The 20593-nt window shown below is 41.3% G+C and overlaps 1 protein-coding gene across 8 annotated transcripts in view; it reads left to right on the forward strand.

Annotated features, from left to right (window-relative positions):
• The window catches only part of suco (SUN domain containing ossification factor), a 40734-nt gene that overhangs the window by 15279 nt on the left and 4862 nt on the right, over positions 1-20593 (forward strand). For 3 of the 8 annotated variants that reach the window (XM_020081011.2, XM_069522335.1, XM_069522339.1), the window contains exons 2-21: positions 2054-2168; positions 5387-5503; positions 5816-6138; positions 7019-7159; positions 7508-7691; positions 9141-9252; positions 10032-10159; positions 10404-10471; positions 10570-10677; positions 11963-12068; positions 13710-13730; positions 13938-13993; positions 14455-14546; positions 14899-14964; positions 15255-15338; positions 17436-17520; positions 17663-19045; positions 19414-19501; positions 19630-19734; positions 20233-20387. In XM_020081011.2, the coding sequence (XP_019936570.2) occupies positions 2054-2168; positions 5387-5503; positions 5816-6138; positions 7019-7159; positions 7508-7691; positions 9141-9252; positions 10032-10159; positions 10404-10471; positions 10570-10677; positions 11963-12068; positions 13710-13730; positions 13938-13993; positions 14455-14546; positions 14899-14964; positions 15255-15338; positions 17436-17520; positions 17663-19045; positions 19414-19501; positions 19630-19734; positions 20233-20387 (3537 nt within the window). The remainder of the gene's footprint in view (positions 1-2053; positions 2169-5386; positions 5504-5815; positions 6139-7018; positions 7160-7507; positions 7692-9140; positions 9253-10031; positions 10160-10403; positions 10472-10569; positions 10678-11962; positions 12069-13709; positions 13731-13937; positions 13994-14454; positions 14547-14898; positions 14965-15254; positions 15339-17435; positions 17521-17662; positions 19046-19413; positions 19502-19629; positions 19735-20232; positions 20388-20593) is intronic. The other 5 variants (XM_020081012.2, XM_069522337.1, XM_069522336.1 and 2 more) reach the window with 5 other exon arrangements.

The following is a 20593-nucleotide window of genomic DNA, read 5'->3' on the forward strand; positions in this document are numbered from 1 at the left end:
ATGTTTTAGGGGTTGAGGGTGGTCCAGGATACATGAGACATTTGAAACGTAACACAACATAGTTTCAAGCTATGGATCTAAGTTTAGCCAGGAGCCTATATAGGCTCATGGTTCGTATTTACAGCTTTAGTATCTGTACACCCCCGGGCTCTTAGGTTTCCCTCCCTGGCTTATGATGAAATGTTAAGACATATAGGACATTTCATTTTCAGCAGGGTAACCAAAACAATAACAGTACATGTCATGTTTTGGTGACAGACATTAAATATTGAAATTGGTACCTATGTTCAATATTCAGACAATAAATCATTGACATGAACTTCTTTAAAATAAATGCAGATAAACCACGCTTTTGCAATATTTTTATTGTATCATTCAAGCAGGTGACCACAGGTCCTGTGTTTTTTGTTTCTGTCAGCCATTGGCAAGAGATAATGGTGTCTGTCATCCATCAGTCCAGTCTGAGCATAAATAATTGCGCTACAGAGCCTCTGTCATTGCTACTGTAACACAGCCACCAGACATGCTGTAAGTAAAATTTCAGGTAAATGGCCTGTTGAAGTAGTTCCAATATTTAGATTACCACCTTATAGCTTAGTGAGCTGTCATTTGCTCATAAATCCAATGGAACAGACAGATAGTGAGTTCCTCTCACTTAACAGGATGTTATGGTCGCTTCTATCTCATCTTTCCATCACATCAGATGTGAATAAACAGTGTCCTGATGGGGAGGCGTGCTGAGTGACAGGACACTGACTTGCACAGATGGTTGTTCCTGTGTAATTGGGAGTATGTGCGCCCACTGCTCTCCTCCTTTTGAAAGCCGGGCTGACAGGGTGCTAACACGACTGTCCATGTGTCCCGCTCTCCGCTGTCATTGATATTGAAGTGCTCGGGGGGGGGGGGAACAGCTCCAGTTACAGAATCACATGGTGTTTCTTTCCGAGCTCTTTGTGTCTTTTGACATTACAGTCAGTGATGCAAGGCGTTGTCATGCGCTCTGTGCAGCTTTGCATTTTCTATTTCCATAATGTGTACAGGCCCTCAGGTTGAACAACACGTGTTAGTGCTTGTTGTCTCTATACTCGAAGCTGCACAAGCTGTTGCGTGGGTCTGAGCTACATTGATTTAGTAATTGAATCTGTTTGAATGTCCAGTGTGTGAAGAGGACTGTATTTATCTCTGGCACCTATAAGTTTAACTCAATCTATGAATCATGAGCAAGAAACTTAAGAGGAAAGGAAGCATGTTTTAGACAAATGTTTTCAGTTGAGCTTTGCACTACACTTGAGTAATTCTTCACTCCGTTTCAACCCCTGCTGATAAAGAAACCAACGGAGAACATGCCGTTTCTCTCTCCTGTATACCTATCTTTGTCTGTCCTGATTTCTTATCATTCTCTCACCATGTGTCTGTGTTATTTCACTTGATGGTTGTTATCAATTCTTCTTTATTTTCACATTTTCTGTAATCCATTATTCAGTCTCTAGTACTGTAGACCTCTGACATTTATATTTTAGAATTTTTTTTTTTTTCAAGGATTATTACCGTGAATACAAGAGCAGTCCTCGTGTTTTTATGCTCCAGGCTCAGTTTGCCTTGAGCACACTGCATGTAAAAAGCAGCTTTATTTTGGTGCAGTTCTGTAGCATACCTAGAAGAAGGCTGTGGGAAACAGGCACTAAGTATGCAACATATAGATAGACTGAAATCAAACTAAAATTAGGCTTAAGTGATGCTCTGCTTAAAGAGTCACCGCAATACCATAATAGAACAAAGGAGAGAAGCAAGGATGAATGAAAAGACTGATTCAGTGAAAGAAGTTTGTCTTGAGTGATTTAGAAAAATACTGAGATAACAAGAGTAATATTTTTTGAAACTGCTTATGTAACCATTATTATATTATCCTTCACTCTCCTTTACTCGCAGTGCTTTTATTAACTATGCCCAAGTTCTTGTCTGTGCATCTATATCTTCATCTGTTTTATAACCTCAACATGATGTTGAAATGAGGACTAAGTGACTGATATATTTTCCTCTTCCTGTGTTTCAGGTACCCCAGTCAACATGTGTTTTGTTCAGAGCAGAGCTTGTCTGGCCCAGGTCAGTCTGCCAGGGACAATAACCCTGATGGCCACAAGCAGGAGCAGGACTCCAGGGAACACAAGGTTTGTGAAAAACAGCTTTAACACACTTAATGTTTTAGAAATTACTGTCAAATAAGAATCCAATTTCTTAATGTCGAACCATTTTAACCACTGCAGCTCGAAACCATCTTCTAATTAAGAACAATAGAAGAACAATAGAACTATCTTTGGAGTGGTTAGAATTGCTGGTTCATCTTTTTGGCCAGCTGTTCAATGTTGTGCAGTATTATTAGACTCACTGCTCACCATGAAATGTACGAGTTAGCAGAGCACCCAGAGAGTGGAGTGATTCGGGTCATGCACTTAAATGACCCACTAACCCCTGGTGACAAGTAGGAGCCATGGCTGGAGGAGGGGCAGTTATAGAGACTTGTGGCCTGATCTACTAAGATCCCAAATAAAGAGTGCTAAATTGTGTGTGCATTAAAACAAATAGCATGTTTGGTTGGTGGGCATTTTGCGGGCGATCTACTAAAAATAATTGTGCAAATAACAGTTGCAAACATGGTAGAGGAATTAGTATTTAAATTTGTCTTTTGAATGCTTCACTGGAGCATTACGGAGAGCAGAGTGACTGCGAAATTATTGCCATGTAATAGGAGGTGTTAGTGGAAGAGGCAAACAAACATAAGAAAAGAAAAAAAAAATTAATATCTCAAAGTGGGAGTGTATCTGTGAGAAAATAGATGCTGTTGGTAAAACAAAAAAAAACAATTAAATTAAGAGAAGATGGCAGGACATAAGAAGAAGCACAAAAGAAGGTGGGGGACCAGTGGAATAGATGCCTCTGACCAATGTCGCGCAGGAGATGAGAGCTGTGTCCTCTGTGGCACGAGTGCTCAGGCGCGACACTCGGGCCATTGTAGCCACACAGACAGCTGGTGTGACAATGGCCATCAGGTCCCTGGCAATAGAGGGATTATTTTTGATTCTGTCAATCCAAACATGAGCCAAAAAACCCTGTTCTCTCCTTCTCTTATATGCCGTCTCCTCCTCACCACAATACCTGCAGCCATCTGTGCACAACACAGCCGATTAGCACCTACCTTTCAAACATACAAAATAGATGCAGTCACAACCACCGCTATTATTTTCAGGCTTTGTAAATCACATTGCGTGTGCTAAATTAAAGTATTTGCAACTACTACTCACAATATTTTGCTTACTCGGGTAGAAACCCCAGATTTTGCATATTCATTAAGGCAAACGTACTAAATGGAGAGCGTGTGTTATTCTGACCGCAGTCCTCAGTACGCACCGTTAGTAGAACAGCTTGCTTTTTTTGTTTTTTTGTTAGTTTGCACACAACCTTTAGTAGATCAGGCCCTTGGAGTGAATGATTCATGATTATGGAGGCCACTCTGTGAGAAGAGGGGCCAAGGGTATTGCATAATTCCACCTAGATAGGTGAACATTTATCAATTGCCTCACCTTATCTCTTCACTTTTCAACTGATAACTTTTGTGTAATATTAACGTATGGATAGAACTGGGTCAGGAACACTCACTTTTTTTATTATTTCCACTGAGGTGGGGTATGCGACTTCCATGCATTTCCACCAAAAAAAGTCAGATACGACTCCACAAAATTGTTGGTCCAAAAGAAACCGCTGGCATCGGTGGCTATATGACAGGGGCCACTAAAGAAAAGTATGAACAAGATGCCATCCTATCCAAGACTTTAAAAGTAATTTTATAAAAATAGCAAGCACAGACATTGTGTTCTGTCAGCCAGGAAATATTTTCAATGGAAATTACACCAACTTCCATGATGTACCGTCCTTAGTCTTCTTTTGAGGTTTACTGGTGGTTGGCATACATTGTCTTTCCACATTGTGAACGGAGTGGACTACATTTGGCTGTCAAACCTGTCGAAATGAGGGTGGGCTTGAAAAAGGAGTTCAGTAAATGAAGATAAGAGCCACTTCCAGTTAGATGGTTACTTAGAAAGCAGCCTAGTTACTGTACATGTTGTCAGGAACACTGGTCTAATAAATCATAGAAACGGAGGTGATACAGCCCTGTGGGGTTAGAGTTCAGTCACAGCTCTTCCAATTCTCAGCCTTAGTGGATGAATCATGCTGGAGACTTATGTCATGTTCACACTACATGACTTTCAAAGATTACTGTACCGATTATACAAAAAATACAATCTATTTTTGTCACAGAATCATGCACAAAATCAAGGAAGAAAAGGGATATCAGAAGGTAGAAGGTTGAGAGAATGGCATGGATTAAGTTTCCGGAAGACAAGAAATGTCCGCAAACCAGTTTTTCCTCCCACAAACTTGTATTTTCCTCACAGGTAACTTTTTAGGTACAGGGCTACTTTTTGGCAGCATAAGCTGGTGTGCAGACGTTTCTTGTCCTCAGGTCAAGTGGGTATATTGGATGTGCGTGCTTTCATATACTTTCTGAAGGATTCCATTTCCCCAGGTTCCCCATAACCCTGTGTCTTGTGCTCTCATTGGCTAATAGCTTGTCGACGCACTCATTGCCTGTCACAACATTTACACAGGTTTTTTAGCTATGTAGTCTGCTAGCTATGCTTCACGCTTCTGTGATGTATAAGTAAGTGTCACATCAACTTTTCAAAGTTTACAAATAGTGATTTCTAGATTTCTGGACACCGTAGATGAGTGTAAAATCAGGGCTAAAATCATGGAGTCCTAACCCTCCCTTATCCATCTTAAGTCTGCCAGTGGATGTCATTCCCTCCATTTAGAGTGGAGCTGCAGTTTGCCTGTGGCATGCTGACATTTGCTCACAGGAAGGTTCCTCTGCTTTGCTGAATTCATCCTCAGAGTTGTGTGTGTGTGTGTGTGAGAATCAGTGAGTGTGTTTTTATGTGTGCAATAGGGTCAGAATGAATAATAATTTAGGGAAGTGTGTGTTGTTTTAGTTTGGCTGTGTGGGGACAGAAAAAGGGGAATCATTGTCTGTGGTCCCTCAACAAACAGCCATGTCAGGGCAGTTGAACAGGCCTGGCAGTCTGTCACCAGCCTTATAACGCTGGCTTTGTCTGTCAACAAAAGGCTTTTTCAAAGCCTGAGATGCAATGACCTTTTACAATCAGAAAATTTCAGACACAAAAATGTACATTTGTTAAAATAAACACAATCCATTTATAATGTATTACTGACATATTGAATTGTTGTGGTGCAATGGTGCTTCAGACAAATAGAAGTCCATATTGAAGACTGTGGAGGATTTTATGTATATTTATTTTAATTTCCCTAGGTGGCAGAAGAATGGACGACACACACATCATATGATATGGGACTAGAGACGGAGAGAGCAGCACTAGAGAAGCCCACAACACAAAACAACAAACAACATGAACGGGTAACACAATATGTATGTTCATTATTATAATTATTATAAATTATAATGACAGGATTAAAATATATAAAGGACCGTGAAAGGTTGTTTTGATAAAGGAAACAGTCAAAGAAGTGAAAGTGAATCCCAAACTAGGAGTCAGGACCTCCCGGGCGGTCACAAGATGTTTTCCAGAAATCGAAACAAAATGATCAATTATTATTCCTAATGATTAAAAAAAGTTGGGTCATCATCCTCTGTTGTCTTTGTATGTATATAAGATTTTACATAGCATCAGTCGATGGGTGATGTTTTATATGCTTACATTTTTCTGTTTTTTGTCTTCAGACTGTGAATCCTCAGGAAGCTGAGGTGGAGGAGGCAAAGCCAGACCTAGAGTCTGACACTGTACCTGTTGTTCCTGAGCCAGACCCCCAGAGTGATTTGATCCTGAAAACTGATGCCCAAGACCATGACCAGGAGACCTCATTGTCCTCCACTCCAGAACCTGTTCCAGCACAGGGCCAAGTTTCCACAGACATCCCAGCCCAGGCTGAAATCCACAGTGACTCTCCTGCTGCTCCCCCCAGTCTGGACTCGAACCCAGTCACACCCCCAGATGAAGCTGAAAACACACCTACCTCAGAGAGTGCCGGCCCAGCCGACACAGGGTAAGCTCACATTCACTTCCTCACTGCAGGGACCTGGTCTCTGACATTAGAAGTTGGCTATAACCACAGAACAGTCACACTGCTGAAGTGGAATTGAAATCATAGGAAAAAAATCTGTTCCTCTTACGATGGTTAAAGCCAATTTCAAAACCAATTCATTTGTTAAATACATCATTATTCTCTTTCATATTTTTGTTTGGTAACTTTTGTTACTTTCATTTTTTGTTTTATTTCAATTATGTTTTGAGTGGTAACAAACTGAAAGAAAAAAAAATGGCGAGTTGGTTATTTACTTCTCATGGAACTTGTGGCCAGCGCTGTGAACTTACATGGAACTGCTCATACATTTCTTTCCAATGGACTTTACAATTCAAGTTTGTGGTATTGTAAAAAAAACAGTATAAACATGGAACTGTGTCCAAGATGGAGGGGAGCCCCATCAGACCTGTGATGGAGTGGCCACCTTTCCAGGCTGTTTTGACTCTCGCTGAATCGCTGCTGGGATTGGCTCCAGCTGCCAGGCTACCCTCAAATGATAAGCAGCATAGATGATGGATGGATGGATGGATGGATGGATACTTAGGAAGCGAAAATGTCCCATTCCATGGTGACATCTGTATTCCTTTCTCCAACTGACTGTCAACATCAGGACATTTGAAGACTTACACAACACCTGCCCCGCCTGAGAGCGACCTCTCCATCCCTTTTGTCCATCTTTCTCTTTCTTTTGCCCCCTCTGTCTCCTGCTCTGTTTTTTTTTTTTTTTTTTTATCGCACCTCCTTGTCCCCTTCTTTTCCTCTCTCCAACCCCACCTTCCTCTCTCTACCTTCTCCCAGTGTAAGGAGGTGTGGTAAACGCCATGTCCTTTCTTTCCCTCAGTGCAGCGCGGGCTGCCAATGCAGGAGATGAACTCCCAGTAGACATCTTTGTCTTTGCTGAGCACTCAGATTCACAGTGCGGGGTCATCCCCCCCGAACTGGCAACCTGTGAAAACTCCCCTTTTGGCATCCCTCTCTTCAGGTGAGTATCTAAAGTCCAGAAGCCAGTCAAAGCACAGAGACAGGTAATCAAGGTACAAGTTGCACCTCTCTGCTGTGCGCAACCGTCGACCGCTGGCCTTGCTCTCCACTTACTTCTATTTTTTTATTTTTTTATTTTTTCATTTCCATTTTCCATCGTTTTGCCTGCACACAACAAGGACTGTCCATACTGTCAAATAAACTTTCTTTTTTGTAGGCACCATGCGTCCAACATTGCAGTCCGCTTATTTGTCTTCTTCTCCATCCTTATTCCTCCCCTCTCCACTATCTCACTTCCCTCCAATTCGTTCTCTCTCTCCACCTCATTGCCCCCATGTCTGTACTGTAGAGCGGACGAGGCTGTCATAGAACACCAGCAGTCAGACCAGGGATTCGGTTCTGGTCCAAAAGCAGAGGTCCAGTCTACACCAGGCCTTGTGGATCAGGAACAACAGCAGAGGCAGGAGCTGGAGGATGGGCTGTTGGATTTGGACCAGGAGGGCAACAATTCTCAGCATCTGAAAGAACAGCAGGTCAGCAGCTTGTTTCCCAAATATATAAGAAGTGTTTTGAAGTGAATCTAAAGCTTGTAATAAAAACCAACTATAAGAAATATAAATGAAGCATTAAGCTTTCTTTATAATATGGAGCACTTAATAATTGCAGGCCCTCCAAGGGCAGTTTTGAGCTGATTGCATTTATTTCATCTGCCATGGGCAGAGACATTACAGTGCTGCAGGTGTCATGTTGAAAAATGTGACTCATAGAACTTGGACAGAGGTGCTCTTTTTATTTAACACAGCATGGTCAACATACATGGCTCAGGTGACATATTGGGGAGTTTTGACACCTACCTTGTCTGGTCCAAACTTTTCAAATTTCAAACCAACTTAGACGTTTTTGTTAGTAACACCATAGGGATATTACGGTGGCAACGAAATTAAGTGAACAAAGCCGTTCATTTTCTAAATACAAATGGAAAGAATTTTTTTTCCCTATGCACTTTTTTCATAAAAGTTAGCAAATACAATAGTTGAACTGACAACACATAGATGCAGCTTACATGGATGATGATAAAAGGACTACGTATGTCATACAAAAGTCTTCCATAAATTGCAATGTAAAACCAAAACTAACTGGATCAAATGTAAACAAGGTAACTGACACAAACCTTGGTTAAGAACATGGTCCAGTCTATAACTGCGTTTATCTGTCCACATTTTTTTGCCCGGTAAAATGTTGCATATAGTCATGGCCAGGTTGCCATGAAAAATCATAAATATTCAGTGTGTGCACAGCTGCTTCAGCAAAGGGCAGCTTTGAATCTTTCAATTGGGAAACACTGAGTCAGCCTCTTTGTGTTTTTTTTTTTCCAAGGATGAAGCATAATTAAAGATGATTGTTTCCAGGGGGCTGTACCCAACCTTGGGGGGGGGGTTGTGTCCATTTCTCATTTCCGCATTATTTTGCTGTTGTTGCACTAAGATCTATTGACTAATCTGCATAGTGGCTGGCAGTAACTGTTGAGATGTTTACATAAGAGGTCGTCTGAGTCGTGGGATTTTTAAGGCTCAGACACTCTTGTTAGGTCCAAAAGGGCGCTTATATAATGCATCAAAATATTATTCACAGCTCAATGCTTTAGTGGCCACAGGCTAGCTGACTACTACCAACTCCTGGTTCTAGCATGCAAGTCACACATCAGCATCCATATAATCTTGTTAGGCACTTGTTCGATTATAACAAATTAAGTATATCATTCAAAGTTTATCTTGTATACTGCAGAGAATAACTCATAATTAGGTAATTATGACTATGAAAAAGAAATTAAATTGGAATTTTACGTAGTTAACCTTGCTGATATGACGTAGATAAATTTCCTCTGCGTGGGATGTTACTGAGATTAGGATACTAATGGTTGGTTTGTAGTTCCTCTGTCATTCTGCACCTGTGTGAGTGTTACACCAGTCTGTGTTTTCCAGGCAGGGGATGCCAGAGTTGCCAGAGAGACTGATCCCTCCGTGCCCAGCAAAGAAGATATCCCCACCTTTGACGAGTGGAAGAAACAAGTCATGGAGGTGGAGAAGGAGAAAAGTAAGTGAAGTTGTCATTAAAATGCCGGTACATATGCATGAATGGAAAGAAAGGCACAGCATCAAAAAATGAATATAATGCCCCAGTAATTACCTCCACCAAGGAAGGTATGTTTCATCTATGTGTGCTTGTTTGTTTATTTAGCAGGATGACATAAATATTTCTAGGAGTGGGACATGACCCAAGGAAAATCCCATAAAATGCAGATCAAAATTAGGGGGTGGATGGATCATTATTTCTTTAACGTTGTGTGTAATGATGCTGTTCATTTTCGATTATTTCTCAGAGAATAAAAATCTGGATCTATTGAATTGAAATGTGGTTTTATAAGGGGACCGTTGGGCCTTGGTGGAGGAATGAACTACTGAGTACCCTTCCAGTTCTATTTTACACACATTATTCCACAATTTTGCAGCAGAGTTTGAAGTCTCTCAAAGCTGTGTAACTCAAATATTATTATGACTTGGTGATGCAGACACAGATTGTATCATTGCTTTTGTAGGCAAAGGTGTCCTTTTATAAGCTACAACTCATCTTGTTGTTTGTGTCCTTCATGCTGTCAGTTTTTTGAACATTGTCTACCTCTGTCTCATTTGCTTCCTTCCTCATGTTCTATTCATGTCCCTCTCTCTCACCATCTCCCTCTCTTCCCTTTTTTCCCTGTGCACGCATTGGTCAGCAGAGCGTGTGTTTATCTGTGTTGCATAACCTCTCAACTCATTCCTCTCAGGCAATGTTCTTTTTCTAGTCTCTCTAATGTAACACTCCCCTCTACTCAGGTCAGTCTCTCCATACCTCAGCCAGTGGCAGCCCCCATCCAGTGAAGAAGGTCCAGAAGAACTTTAAGAATAACTACGCATCTGTGGAGTGTGGTGCCAAGATACTGTCTGCCAACAATGAGGCCAAGGTTAAACACTTGTCACTTCTGTCGCCTACACATAGACACACACATCCTCACACAGCAAAGGATACAGAGGTCATTCTGTCACGTCGTGTCAGCAGGTGGATGAGACAACTTTTACATTTAAGTTAAACATTTAGTTTATTTGGTGATGTTAACTTAAATAGCTGTTGAATAAATAACTAAATAAATAAGTGATTGTGGGAGCTTATTCACTCACTCATTCATTTTGCTTCTGTTTTCTATTCAGAGCACGTCAGCAATTCTCATGGAAAATATGGACCTTTACATGCTGAATCCTTGCAGCAACAAAATCTGGTGAGTACAATAAAACACCCCTAGTATACAGTTCATATATAACATAGCTTTATTTCAGTATACCTTTTAATTAACCTTGTGTTTTATCCTCTTTGCAGGTTTGTAATAGAGCTCTGTGAGCCTATTCAAGTCAAGCAGCTGGATATCGCTAACTTCGAACTCTTCTCATCAACACCAAAAGATTTTCTGGTGTCCATCAGTGACAGGTATACTCCCTTAGTTTTTTTTACATGTGCACAATATCCCTTATACACTGGCAGTACATTTCAAACAAGTCTGAAACTGGCATGTTCTCATAGATACTGTGGTTGGTTTTGCAACAAATAAAAAGCCCCGTATCACACTCTGTGACCCCATTCAGACCTAGTATCTGTCCTAAGTGGTCCAATCACATGTGGTCAGCAATAAGTTCAAGCCTGAACTCACTAAAACATGATGTACCTGCCTTCTTGTCCTCTGACCTGCTACACTTTCATAATGAATCAAACACATTTCTATGCTTCTCAGTGACCATATGTTGAATTGTTAATGGCTCCAATATGAACACTGACGACCACATAATGATTGATACGCCTCTTAAATTGTTCAAATCTTTATTGACTGAATAGCTGCACAAGATTCATTCAGCCCCTCCTGATTCCTCTCTCTGTACCACTCTCTCCTTCACTGCCTTGCTCATGCTGACACACACATGTCACACACACAAACACAGTGACAATGGACACATCTGTAAACTCAGGCTGGGTAAAAAAAAAACATAATTTGGTATTTTTTGTATTATAGAGTGGAGAAGTGAGATCTGATCTCAATTGGTCACAGAAGACACATTCAGTATATATTTTATTGCCAGGTGTTGTGATCAGATCTCTCAGGCCAGATGTTAATACCAGTCCTGAACGTGGTCTTTGTGTGACAATATGCTAATTTGTCACAGTGTCATTCCAACTGCACCATTGTTGATGAATACACATGGTTCATTAGCTAGCAGTAAAATAAAAGGCAACTGGATATTATCAGGGAGTATGGATAGAAGAAACTTAGATTGGCCTTCATCATAGCAGAAATTGAATTGACTCTGCGTTTTCTAACACGGATGTAGTCAAAATTAAAACATCTATATGAAATGTGAAATTCACCAACATTTAGCCTTTGATGTACAGTTTATTGCCACCAAGTTAATTATTTAATGTTGTCTAGTTGCTATTTGGATGGGGAAAAAAACTTGAAAGGAGTCAGACATTTTGGGACATCACCCCCTCAAACAGCAGCATCACTAGTAAAAGGTCTTTTTTTTCTCCCGGATCATCTGCTCAAGCTTTGGTACACAGATATTTTCAGCATCCTCTCGCACCACAACTCATTAACTGTTTGTCATGGAAGCACAACCCTCTAGTTATAAATTTGCATCTAGACTATGATAACATGCTAGATTTCCCTGCAGTGCTGCCCTCAGACACACACGTCTTACTTTTTCATTTGCTCCATTTGCAGATATCCTACCAACAAGTGGGTAAAGCTCGGTACTTTCCACGCGCGTGATGAGCGCATTGTCCAGAGCTTCCCACTGGATGAGCAGCTTTATGCTAAATATGTGAAGGTACAACCTTTTCTTCGCACATCTACATCAGAAAATGTATGTCTGAAGGAGAGGGAATGATTAGCAATGAATTAGTTTCTTCCCATGTAGTTTAGTAGATAAATATCAACACAGATGCAGTCATACACATGGCTTAAAGCTCAGGGGACCTTCTTATGACTTCATGGTAAATTAGCCATGCTTTCATTGCTGCTGGTCACCCCCTCCATCAGCTGGATGAAGAAATGTGCGAATGACTGTCACAGTGTCTGCTCATGAGTTGTACTTGCAAGAACTTGTAAGGGTGGATACACTTAAAGATACAACATATCACAATTCTTCTTTTTAATGTCTTAACCTATGTTATATTTTTTGTCGACCTGTGTACTTGCATTATTCAAACTGTTTCCAACAATGTTCAAACCCAGAGAAATTCCTGGTTTAATTCATGGTAGATGGGCATTTTATTTTGGTCACCTTTTAATTGTCTCTGCTTTACCAGAGGCTTTGCCTGTCTCTGCTGGTACTTTTGGGGCAAATGGCAAAGGAAAAACTTACTGCGAGCCAGTTGGCTGTATTTTCCTTCCACTGTTTTATTGGTCACTTGTACTACAGGACCATCATCCATGAACACGATTTGCTGCGGACAATGGTGGTGAAGAAAACAACTCCCATGATCCTACACTGCTTCATGATCTTGTGAACCAAAAGGATTGCAATTGTTTGTCCTGCAATTTAAACTTTGGATTTTTGAGCAATCACTTTAAACTCAGGACCATGTCATTTTAAAACCCAGTTCATCCAGGTTTCAGTTGATACTCATCTCTAATTAAGTTGCTCTGCCACCTACTCTTGACTGCAGGGTTAACAATTATTACTGTCCACAGCTCTTCATCCGAAATTAATCAAATTTCATTTTATATTGCAGCATAAATAAATAAGATGGACATCAATTTCTTGTTGTTTTGTTCAGTGTATTTATTCTATATATATCATGTGTGTTCAATGCTGACTGAACACTGTGTGTCAGTGAAAATAATGTGTATGTTATTGGTGTCTATTCATTTTTTGGTGTCCGTTATTGTTGAAGAATTTGAATGTGAATTTGAGTGTTGATGTATTGTAATCAAAGCATCTATGTTTTTGTGAGCTGTCCCTCTCCTCTCCTCCTGCCTCCTATGTCGTCACTGTGTCTTCACTGGTTCAGCAGTTGGTTTATGCTCAGATGATCATCCTTTTTCTGTGGTGACTGTGGGTGTCATGTGTGGGTGCTTACTGTGGATCACGTGTTCTATTATGAAATAACGGTTGTCTTACATAAACTGGTTTTGTCTTGAATGTTTCAGGATTATCTGCTTCAGCTATCACTCTGATTTAAGCAGTTTCAAACTGTTGTCTTATGTCTTGCATCTGTCTTCAGTTGGTCTTCGTCTGTCTGTCTTGCTTCACTCCTTTTTTTAATCCACTACTTTGTATCTTGCCTGTGGACCTGTTACAAAACATTGATGTAGAACATGTCAGCAGTGTGTTTGTCTTAGGAAAGAGCCAAACTGTAATCAGATGCCTGACTTGCTTGTAGCTTGAATCAGTCTTTACTGATTTCTTTTTCTTGTTTTTATTTCTCTCTCCTTCTGCCCTTCTCCTGTCTTTCTCTCGCATCAGATGTTCATCAAGTACATAAAGGTTAGCACTCTTTTCTCTGAGCTTTGGCACAGCATCTTTAATGCATGTGAAAGATATAAAGAAATTTAAACATGCACACAAAATATTTAGTGAAAGCTTGGCACTATTAATATTAATCTTCATGTGTTTGGTAGATTATGGGTATATGGATTGGGTTGTTAATGTGTGGATGTTTTCTATTTAAACCTTTGTCTGTTTTTGCTGCAGGTTGAACTCCTCTCACACTTTGGATCAGAACATTTCTGTCCCCTCAGTCTCATCAGGTAAGATAAAAAATAGCCCAATCCAGTTTCTCTCAATAGGCCTGTCTGCTTGATTTTCTGAATCTAAATTGGAATTAAATAAAACAAAGTGAAAGATCATAAATGCTTGAAGCATTTCCTTTTAAGTATAGAACAAGAGAGAGGCTCTGGACTTGTCATGTCTGGACTAGGGGGTCTGACTGGCTGGGGTTCAGTATCCACACTGTATTAATGAAAATATTAGGATGATGTTTCAGGTGAAGAAAGTGGTTTATCTTTTGTAAGTTTCTCTGCAGAAGAACTCACCCAGGATCATTTTTAAGGTTCTTTATACATGTCTCTGTTCTTTGCCGAAAATACGCATGTGCGCGCACATACACACACACACATTCCTCTTCTTACTGTTTGGTAACAAAGACCTGTAACCTTCTCTGTAGGTTGGTTTGTTTTTGTAACATTGTGTGGTTGTGTGTTTTGTGTAGGGTGTTTGGTACCAGCATGGTGGAGGAGTATGAGGAGATAGCAGATTCCCAGTACCCTTCAGAGAGACTGGAGTACTTGGATGAAGACTATGGTGAGTTGGTGACAAGTTGCCCAACTTCCTTTTGAACATTGGTTGCAAATCGACACTCTTTACGTTACACAAACAGAAGAAGAATGAGCACAAACATTGTTAAGCTGCCTCACCTGGCAGAACAACACATTCCTGGACCCTGAGAGGAGTTGTCCTGTAACTTAGTCACCAAACACCTTGGATGAGAGTTAACTATTAACACCAGCTGCCCTTTTAATGCTAACTTATCATTATTGGTACTTCTATTCTGGGCACATAGTTTAATGATTTTATGGCAATGTTCTATGAAAGAATAACTCATCATGTTGAGGCTGATTTCATTTGATTGTGTTTTATTTTTCTTTGTCTTCAGATTATCCTCCTGGTTACCAACCGTCAGAGGACAAGGCCTCTAAAAACCTGCTTGGCTCAGCGACCAGTATGTACACGCATATGTAGCTACATTTATATGGACTCAATGGTATAAAATATATTATAACAATGCAGCTGGAATCATGAGAATATAAAACCTAATTATACTGAAACTGAGATTCATCTTGGTGATTTAGAACACCTGCAAAAACTTGTCCTATAGGTCTGTATCACAAACTAAAAGATAGAGAAGTAAAATGCAGTCCGGAAATACAATGTCAGTGAAAAGCACAATGGAAAAACAAATGTCAAAGCTTGTGGCTTGATTAAAATATGTCTTGCTTCATTTCCCTTTAGACGCCATCCTAAACATGGTGAACAACATTGCTGCTAACGTGCTGGGCGGCAAGTCGGAGCTGGAGGGTGGAGCAGAAACCAGAGGTAACATTACTTCCTTGTTTTTTGTCTTGCTTCACATTTACATCCATATCATAAATGACCCTATGGCTGTTTTTTCACCTGAATCTTGTCTCTGATGTGAAAGACAAAAGTCTGACATAAACATAAAGACTGTCTGTGCCTTTAAAGTTGTCTGTGTTGGATGCTGCATTTAAAACATTTATCAGCATAATATTCAAATTGAATTTCCTAATTCTGCTCAGTTGTCAGTTTCACAACATAAATTGTTTGATGAAGCAGGTAAACTTTGCTTCTCAGTTTTATTCTGATATATTATATTTATTCTTGTATTTTAATGTTTAAATGAATACATGACTGAACTGTAGTTTACAGGTGAAATTGACATGTATGCTGGGTGAATTAAACAATTAAACTAAACCTATAATATCCTCTATCAGTGAATAAACTTTGGCTTGCAAGCTTCTCAAGGGACTGTGGATTTCAGAGATGCACGATAAACATAAACAGGCGTGATTATTATTTCAGTGATGAAACTCACACGGCTTTCTTGTGCTAAGTAAAACCCTGACATGCACTCACTTTTGTTTTCTTTGACTAGCCACACCTCGTCACTGGGCAATATGAGGTACAACTGGTTTATCCTTAGGCTGCAATTCATCATTTCTAGGTCAGGACATCAAACAAAGTAACTTTCAGTACATAATTAATCATGGGTCACACATCCAGTTGGACCCCATTACATTCTCACACCTGCAGAGCATTTGATTGGTTCGGTCCTGGTTTATAGGTTTTGTATATTTCTATACATGTTGTGTTACACATTTTATTTTTGAGCATGAAAACATGGATGGAAACTACAGGACCGCTGTTTTGGAGGACATAGTTCTAAAACTAGTGAAGATGCCTTGAAGATAAACTGTTGCCAATGTCAATCCAGATCTATGAATTATTCTCTGAGAAAATCTGTGAAAATATCATTAAATGCATTGTTAAAGAAAGTGAAAGTAAAGTAAAAGAATCCTGGATCTGCCTCTTTGTCCAGATCCACATCATTTAATGGATTCTTTCTTGGTTCATGTTGGTCCAAACTTCGTGGAAATCTGTTCAGTAGTTTTTGTGTAATCCTGCAGAAGAAAAACAACAACAGTCTTTATCTTGAGAAATTGTACAGAACACTAGTCGGTGGAAACGTGCTTAATAACTTTTTCTTTCACAGATATTGTTAATTCCTCAGTAATCATTCCACACTCATATGGAAGAACTCAACTATTCCTTTCTTCCTGTGCTCTGGTTGTCCTCACTTTACAACTGCTAACCCTCCTCCCCTTGTCTCTAACCACTGGCCCTCACACATATTGTATAGATTAACTGCTTCTAAAACTGGGTCACTGTGCTTTCCTTCTATAAAGGAAGAGCATATGTATGGCCTGAATGTTCATGTGTATAAGTGCTGAGAGAGCCAGATGTTTATTTGGCTGTTGGCAGGAGGTCTGCAGCAGCGTTTCAGCAGAACTTTGGCTTTCTGTGTTTTACTTCTTGGCAGAGAGCTCAGATGAATCGAGACTGTGACGCCAAGCTCCTCAGCCTGTTCACCACACGAGTTACAAAAAAACACACAACTCTCTCACTCAGCTTTTCCCCAGTGGCAACTGGATTTAACCTACTTCTTATATTTTGTTTATACTCGCTGTGCTTCTCTTCAAAATAAGTGTAAGAGTCTTTGTAAAAGCTGAGGACACATTTAAATCATGAACTGTCCTATATGAGGTTTACATCGTGTACAGTTGTTTTTAAAGGAGAAACTCCATAGTGTCTAACTTCCAGCTGCCTCTCTGCAGTAAAAGTTCTCTTCTCTCTTATACCCACCAGAGTAAAGGAGAGGGTGTAGGAGAGAGCACGATTATAACTGGACTAGACTGGTTCACTGTATTTCTCACTTACCCAAACATGAGCCTGCCAGCCACACAGTCTCAGGAATGAGGTCTCTGTTCTTAACTACAGCCACATTGGACCTGGGGAGAGGTTTGCCAATGACAAAATCTGTGGGTCTTAGGCAACTGTGAAGTTTAATCAGTCTTCCCAGTTTGTTAATTGTTGTTTTTTTTGTCATAATCCCAGGTAACACAACAACAGAGGAGAATGAAAAGAAGGGGACTACTGAAGTTAAAAGTAAACCAGCTGAAACACTTCACGACCCTGCAGAGTAAGAACAGACATATGAAACACCATGAATGTGAATTTATCTATTGATCATAGAAGGTTGAGTAGAATAGAAATACGCTTGTTGTTCTTTTACATCACTTTTCCTCTACTTTATCTTTTTTGTTTCCCCATCTTTCTTTCAGACTGGAGCCGGCAGAACCTGAAGACCCTGTAATTCAGGAGGACTCGAACATCTCCAAGGACTCCTCCACACCCTCTCCCTCCTCGTCCGACTCCCCTGAGGACAGACAGATTGTCACTCTTGTAGAGGAGGAGGAGGAGGACGTAGAGCCCAGACAGTCAACTGTCACCCTTATGGAAGAGGAGAGTGAGGAGGAGGAAGAGAAGAGGGAGGAGGAGACGAGGAGGGAGGCAGATAGGAACCAGTGGGAGAGCCAGAAATACTGTCCTTTCGTTTCGCTCTCCTCCCTGTCTCTATCTTGTATGGCCACTCTACCGGAGCTGCTTCACCGCTGGTGCTCCGCCAGACTGGCGAAGGGGAGGCTCCGCAGCCTACGGCGGAGGCAGCTGAGCGCTAAAACACAGACTCAAGCTGCTGCGAACACCCCTGTCCTCAAACACACACCGTCAGTAATCCCTGTCCCTGTCCCCACACCTCCACAAGACGTCCTTCCCCTCACAGAAAAAGCTCCAGAGCCCGAGCTGCCTAAGGGCCAAAATGAGGACAAATCTCTGGGTGAGGTGCACACCACCTACACACATCCCCACACTCACATACCTGATGCACACACTCCAGAGCTCAGCATCCTCCTGGAGCCGAGTAGAACCTCCACCATCCCCCCTCACAGTTTCTCAGACATCCACAGTTCACTGACGCGGCCGACCCCCACGCATGGGGAGAAGCTACTACCTCCCATCAAAGACGCAGCCCTGAACCCTGTCCCTACTCCACCCCTCCATGTTGCCTCTATCCCAGAGACGCAGCAGGCCAGCAGTGCCACCCCCTCCCTCACTGTTAGCTCTCCCTCACAGCCTGTGTCCCCTGAGATGGCCTCTCCTGGTGTTGTGGTTCCTCCTGTCAAGGAGCAGCCCATTCAGCCTCTCCCCACTGCATCGAGGCCTGAAGACCTGATGCCCCCTCCCACTGAACTGCCTACAGCGGCCCCACTCACTGATACTCAGACAGATGCAGTACATTCAGGCACAGACAGCGGGGACTCACAGAGACGCAATGTCCAGGCATCTCAGACTCACGGGGAGCAGGGGGACTATGTCTCTCAGACCGGAGAACCCTATCGGGTGGATGACACAGTGTACGAGGACCTGTTGAGCACTAATGGGAACAGCAACATCCACCGGACCGCCACAGACTTCTATGCAGAGCTGCAGAACGGGGGAGACTACAATGGCGGGGGGGTGAATGTAAACGGCATGCTGTTGAACGGGGGAGCGGTGCATGGCTCCAGCCAGAAGGAGAGCGTGTTCATGAGGCTAAACAACAGGATCAAAGCTCTGGAGATGAACATGAGCCTGTCTAGCAGATACCTGGAGGAGCTGAGCCAGAGGTAAAACCACTGGACACAATGAGAATTATTTAGTAATAACAACTGCATGTTGCTTTTTTTAAACAAAGCTGCAACTTGTTTAGTTGAACATTTATTTAAAAAAAAAAAATCACACTAGGGCTGAAATCAAACAAAGAAAAACTGAAATTGATCTCAGCCCCACTGGAAACTTGTTTCATGTGTGTCTGTCAGTTTGGAGCGGACTCAGAGTAAACGTTCAATAATTGTAAAATAAGTGAACAACATAAGTGAGACTGAGCATTCACGGACCAGGACATATTGACCAAGCACACGACTTAAGACTACAGCCCTAGTTTACCTTTTGGAAATTGCTCACGTATTGTGTTTTTTGGATTTGTCTCGTTTAGATACCGTAAACAGATGGAAGAGATGCAGAGAGCGTTCAATAAAACCATCATCAAACTGCAGAACACCTCCCGCATCGCAGAGGAGCAGGTCAGTTTGTATTAACTCAGTCAGAGCAAGAACAGTTGACCCATGCACAGTGAATCCCTGTCAGTATTTGGAAAGATTGACTTACAGTTCAGTATCTGTTGTCCTGTGTCTCCTCTGTTTGTTTCCAGGACCAGAAGCAGACAGATTCAATCCACCTCCTGCAGAACCAGCTGGAGAATGTCACTAAACTGATGTTAAATCTCACTGCTGCAGTCGGCCAGTTGCAGAGAGAGGTAACTTACACATAAGCCATTTTCAGACATGACCTGTGGAGAATGGGGTCCGGACTTAATCTGCTGTTTTCTTTTCATTAGCAGTTGTAGGGGTTGATGATAATACTGAGAGAGCGAGAAATCACTAGGCTATGTATATATAGAAAGTACATGATGACATTCACGTACAACAACATTGTGGTTCGTTTGACAAGGAAAGAAATATTGTGACCAAGCAAACATGACTTGAAGCATATTCACATGCAGAATCTGTAAATAGAGACTATGCAGGTAAAGAATGGGAATTTTTTTTATTGTGTTTCCCAAAATCAAATTTCAGTCCATTTGGGTGTTGGAACTAAAATGTACATCTTGCTATTGACTAATTTGACATTGAAGTCATTCCTTTTCTTAAAAAGAGAGAGGGTCTCAATACCGTATGCATGCTATTATTCACAAAATGCAGATGTATTTGATTTTCTCAGCTTTGATTGAGCCTGTTGACATTTTTCTCTGCAGGTATCTGATCGTCAGAGCTACTTGGTAGTCTCTCTGGTTCTGTGTCTGTCTCTGGGCCTCCTGCTGTGTCTGCAGTGCTGCCGCAGCTCCTCTCCCAGCCCCAGCTCCACTGCTGTTGCGCTGCCCAAGAGCAACCACTACCCCAGCCCTAAAAGGTTTGCCACTCACACACACTCCTTCTGGTGTAAACGGGACATTTTATCTCAGTATTTTTGTTTTTTGTTTCATGAAGTCATTTATAAGGGATTCTACCATTCTCAGATCTGTCACCGAGCTCCAACACCCAGTAGAACTTACTGGATCGCTTCCAGACTTCTCACCTAAAGCAGTCATTCCTGATGATAAAGCTGGTTCTGATGAC

This window comes from Paralichthys olivaceus, chromosome 3 (assembly GCF_024713975.1).
Source record: "Paralichthys olivaceus isolate ysfri-2021 chromosome 3, ASM2471397v2, whole genome shotgun sequence".
Taxonomy (NCBI): domain Eukaryota; kingdom Metazoa; phylum Chordata; class Actinopteri; order Pleuronectiformes; family Paralichthyidae; genus Paralichthys; species Paralichthys olivaceus.